Raw genomic sequence first — 5,305 nt, forward strand, 5'->3', positions numbered from 1 at the left:
TTTTAATCTGCAACGACCTTTATTTTTTTGTTACGGGTTAAAATTTCTAATTTATTTTATTGGGTTTTGTTTCGATTTATAAAAGCTCAGTAATGTTGATTGTGATGGTGAACAGTGAAGATGGAAAATGGCGGAGACTGAATTTAACCGAAATTTATATCTATTATTAGATTCTTATGTACTATTTTATTTTGATATAGGTAATATTTTTAATATATAAAATTTAATTTATATATAAATTTATAATTTTTATATTAATTTATTAATTAATCAGTTACATTCCTCGTTTAACATTCATTTTAATTCTAAATAATAATAATATATTATTAAATTAGTTATTAATTTTTTAATTAAATAATAATTATTCTAAAAAATATCATATTATTTATATCTTAATAATTAGTTTTATAATTAAATAATAATTTTAACTATAAAAAATAATATTTTTAAATATTATATTCATTGATAAGTTAATTTTTAATATATAATCATTTTTAATCTTAAAAATATATCAATTATATTAATAGTATTAATTTATATAATACTAGAGTTAATAAATAAATATTTTAAAAATAATTTATTAATAATATTAATTTAAAAATAATATTAATAAATAAATATTTTATTAATGTAATAATATAAATAAAATATAAAAATATTTAAAATATTTAAAAAAGTTAGTTTGTTGTTATTTGTAAAATTATTATTTTATATTTATAAATTTAATTTTATAATTAAAATAATAATAATGGCATGCGCGGTTAGTTGAGTTTAATAGTGTTTGAAAAAAGAAAAAAAAAAGAAAAGAAAAAGATTAGAAAAAATAAATTAAAATGATAATTTCATATTTTTAATTGCACTGCGCTTGCTTTTACATGAGAGTGCAACAGAATCTCTAATTTTTCAGGATAATTGGCCATTTTTGTTAATGGGAAATAAAGTTAATTTAAGATAAATTCGACTTGACTAAAAAGTTGAGGGGCAAATTGACACTTAAATCGTCTTCCATGCATCACAAACACCAGTAATTGGACAATATTTGCTGTAAAATACAGAAACAATTCCTTGTGGATCCAGGAAGCACTTTTTATTCTTGTAGTTCATTACTTGGAACACATGACCACCACTTGGGAAGTGAATGGCCTGAATCGGACAGTATGAGAAAAACAGGAGTAAAACACATACAGACAACCTGAATACGCAACCCAAAAGGGGAAGTCCTACAACGTTTTATATCAATCTCAATCTCAATCTCAATCTCAATCTCCTTTTCGTATTTAACCATGTGATATGCGGCAACCAAGAGAGAGGACGTTACCAAGTTCTTAACTACCAGTTACCACAATTATAAAGCTAGCAGGTTCTTTCACCATTAAGCAAAAGTTCAGAACTTTTTTATTATTAAAGTTAAAGCGGCAACCGAGAGAGAGAGAGGAGAATCTGTAGTTAGCCCATTCAAAAATTGTAGAACATTCAAATCATAAATTTGATTATAAAAGGACATCTTCTTTGTTCTAAAGGCTCAGACAGGTTTTAAATGGGGACTAAAACAATCAGCCAAGCAGTTCTGCAGTGCAACTTTCTCTATTTTTCTTTCCCTACAAGAGCTCCTACAGCTACGAATCAAAAGAAAATAGAAAAATTTTGGGAGTACTACTATATGCCCCCGCTCATCTCCATCGCTTGTCAGCAACTACAGTTCATCCTGCCAACACAACACAATTGACAAATTTTATCAGTGCACACAAATTAAATGCTTCTTTACCAGTTACCACAATCATAAAAGTTAGAGAATTTACATGTACGTCCTCAGCACTGTCTTCTGCTGCATCTGATTTGCTTTCACCATCATCTTCTCCTTCAGTGTCATCAGCATCATCATCGTCCTCGTCAGCCTGAAAAAAATGGTTCAATTAGGTAAAAGTCACAGAAACAAACTAAATTTGTTTCAGGAAACAGTTCGCAGGCTTACATCAGAATCAGCTGGATCATCCTTTGATTCCTGAAAAAATTTAAACCTATGAGTTAGCTATTTGCAGCATCAGAACCTCTCTAGCTAATTCCATTCAAGAAAAGCCATTCAAATTCAAACTGCAATTTATGAGAAAGGAAGTACCTCCTCTTCTTTCTTCTTCTCTGCCTCTTCAAATGCTGCCTTCTCAGCCTGAAATTTGACAATCTCAGTAAAGTATCGAGACAAGAGTCTTTTTTGAAGATTATAATTTAAATATGCAAAGGCCACATACATCTTTGTTCTTTCCCCATGTCTCTTCAGCCAGCTGCTTAGCATACTCAGTGTCATTGCAAATCAAGACATTGTCAAACAAGGTTCCAGATTTCACCTGACACAATAGTGGGATTTGTTTTGTTAGTCACCGGGCAAATTCAAACAACTAGATAAAATATGGAAAGAAAATTACCTGCCACAATTCAATACCAACATACTTCAAGTTGGGGTAAACATAGATTTCTGGGTCATCCTTGAAGTCTGTCCAAGTTTTTGTTTGTTTGTTCATTAATGAATGTCATATAGAACTTAAAATTTTTGGGAGGATTCTCAACCACACAACTCAAGAAACAAACCTGGGTTGTCGATCATTGGTGCTTTCCACTTGCCCTTGTAGTTGGGGTTCTTAATTTTCTGCAAAAAGAACAAAATCGCATAAGTTATGGCTCCAAATTACACATTGGATAGCAGAGGCTGCAACTTGATCATAAACCACAGACCTTGGGTTTCCATGGACCCTTGTACTCAGGGTTGGCAATGGTTGGGGCAGTCCATTCACCATCTTCCTCATCATCCCAATCCTCAGGCTACAATTGTAAGCCACCTTCATCAGAATCTACTTTTCTACCAAATAAAGGTGCAGTAGAAACAAACACAAGAATTTCAATATATCTACCTTCTTGGCATCGGGATCTGGAATCTCCTTTGGAATGTCATCATAACCCTAAAAGAAACAGAAGAAAAACATTAGCTTCAGATATACATTTTTGTTGTCACTAGAAAATATGGCATGAACCAGGCAGACTAGGTGATTTGACATGTCATTACCTCTGGTTTCTTATCCTCAGGGTCAGGAATATACTCCTTCTCATCCCAATCTTCTGGCTGCCATCAAGTTTAAAAGTTGAGTAACCACCAAAACTCAAATGCCAGTACAATGTTAGAAGAATTAAAGTGCAAAGTGATTACTTTCTTGGCCTCAGGGTCCTTGATTTTCTTAGGTGGAAGAAGATCCCAGTCAGTGTACAAACTACCAGTTTGCTTCTCCACATTGTCGATAAGAATGCTATAAGTAGCATCTGGACGGATGACCAATGTGTAAACATGAGTTAACTGGTCGGTTTCACATGGAACTTCCTTTTTGATCAAGTGGTTTGTATCATTGTAGTTAAGGATAGCATGAACTTTTTTGGTGCTGTAGCCACATATATCGGGTCCAAACATGATACTGAAGTCAATCAAAAAAGATAACCAGTTAGTATTTCATTAGAAGAACTAAAAAGAAAAAACACAAAATTAAAACTGTAAACTGTCCTCACCTGTATGGAGTGTCACCACCAAATTTCTTCTGGTCAGTGCCACTACTGAGCAACTTCATGTAACCACCACCACAGTCAAGCTTCTGTTCATGCTTGACAGAAAATTGGAAGACTAGAGTCTTATCTTTATTACTGAATTCAGGGAATTCAGCTGAAATAGCATAGAACCTATAATCTTCACTTGTTTGAATACCTGCATCAAGATGTTAAAATCATTAAAATCGTACAACAGCTAAAAGAAATTTTATTTGGAAACTCTCAAATAGTTAGTATTTGTTGAGCAAACAATCATACCTTTGTCATTAGGGTCTCCATTCCACTTTCCAGAGGTATAATTCCATTCACCAGCTGTATTCTCATCTTTCTTCCAATCAGATTTAACCCACCTATTTTCCCATCCATCTGCAAACCAGTAAAACAGAAATGTAATTAGCAATTGTTGGATTATGCATACTTAATTTTACTGTTCAGTTTCACTAAGCAAAGTTATGCAAACTGAAATATAAACGGTAAAATTTCAAGAAAGGTACAATCAAATGTGCTTTTTAGTTAGAAAAGGCTAACGCTGAAAACAAATAGAGAGTCAAACTTTGACCAATTCCGGATAATGAAAATATGCACGTGTAATTACTAATTTTCCAAAATTTAAATTTCATATAATCAAACACGACCATTTCTCACGAATTATCACAAAAACACATTATCCAAACAGATCTAAACAAATGCTCGATCAATCCAGTACATTAACACCTGATCGCATTCTTTTCTCAACAAGCAAACACAAACCAGGAGTTCCATTTCTAATTTCTGATCAATCATCATTGCCGAAAGCAAAACCAAACATTATTAACAGATCTATCAAAACTAATTACAGTTCTATCCTTAATTACGCGATAAGCAAAGAAACAGTTAAAAGCAAATAGATCCACGGAATAAAAACACAAGAAGAAAGTAATCATAAAGACGACGTATGGACAGTGTTAAAGTAAGATGGATAGATACCTTCGAAACGCTCCTCGAAGAAGACTTCTGCAGAAGCGATCGCTAAAAGCGAGAGAAGAAAGAGTGAGAGAGATTTAGGGTTCGCCATTTCTAGAGAGAGAATTTTGGAGCTGTAGAGTAAGAGAGTGAGAGCGTTATTTATAGCAGATCTTCTTCTTCGGTATTACCGGTTAGTTAAAATATGTATTTTACTATGGGTAAACATCCTAGCTGGACAACATCCAGTTACGTGGACTAATAGTATATCGGCAACTCGGATTGAAGTGTCATTAGTATGACATGGCATAATACGATTGGGAGATTCCACGAATTGTAGAGGGCAAGTAGTATTTTACACGTGGTAATATCGTATTTGGATTAAGAATGGCCTTTTATGTGTTTATTCTGTTACTGAAAATTGAGTGACACGTGGCGTGCTATGAGGGGTGATTGGTAATTGTGGACCCAGCCTGATGAAAAGGTTGCTTGTGATTTCCTCATATAGATAATAATAAAATTAGAAGGGTTTTAATAGGGTTCCGGATTTGGCTATATGTTTAATTAAGAATTAGAAATTAATTCTCTAGAATCATCTATTAAGGTAAAAAGCAATACACTAGTGGCGTTAATGTTTAAAATTATTGTTGAGTATTAAAAAGGAAGAAACAGATTTAAAAATTTTCTAATAGATTATTTTTGAAAAAGTAAGATTAATTATGTTTTATCTAAAACAAATTTTTTTTTTAAAAAAAAAACTAAATATCTGTGAAAATTACAA

At 32.3% G+C, this 5,305-nt stretch overlaps 1 protein-coding gene across 1 annotated transcript; it reads right to left on the reverse strand.

The window, feature by feature from the left end:
• Nucleotides 1-1,462: 1,462 nt before the first annotated feature.
• On the reverse strand, nucleotides 1,463-4,642 carry LOC8269812 (calreticulin). The gene is given in 15 exon segments (NM_001323723.1): nucleotides 1,463-1,693; nucleotides 1,696-1,705; nucleotides 1,800-1,895; nucleotides 1,973-2,002; nucleotides 2,117-2,164; nucleotides 2,247-2,342; nucleotides 2,421-2,488; nucleotides 2,584-2,641; nucleotides 2,728-2,814; nucleotides 2,904-2,951; nucleotides 3,056-3,112; nucleotides 3,197-3,455; nucleotides 3,547-3,739; nucleotides 3,841-3,948; nucleotides 4,549-4,642. Coding segments are annotated over 14 exon segments (1,246 nt in total). The 5' UTR covers nucleotides 4,637-4,642; the 3' UTR covers nucleotides 1,463-1,693.
• Nucleotides 4,643-5,305: the final 663 nt, after the last annotated feature.

This window comes from Ricinus communis, chromosome 10 (genome assembly GCF_019578655.1).
Source record: "Ricinus communis isolate WT05 ecotype wild-type chromosome 10, ASM1957865v1, whole genome shotgun sequence".
NCBI classification, from domain to species: Eukaryota; Viridiplantae; Streptophyta; class Magnoliopsida; order Malpighiales; family Euphorbiaceae; genus Ricinus; species Ricinus communis.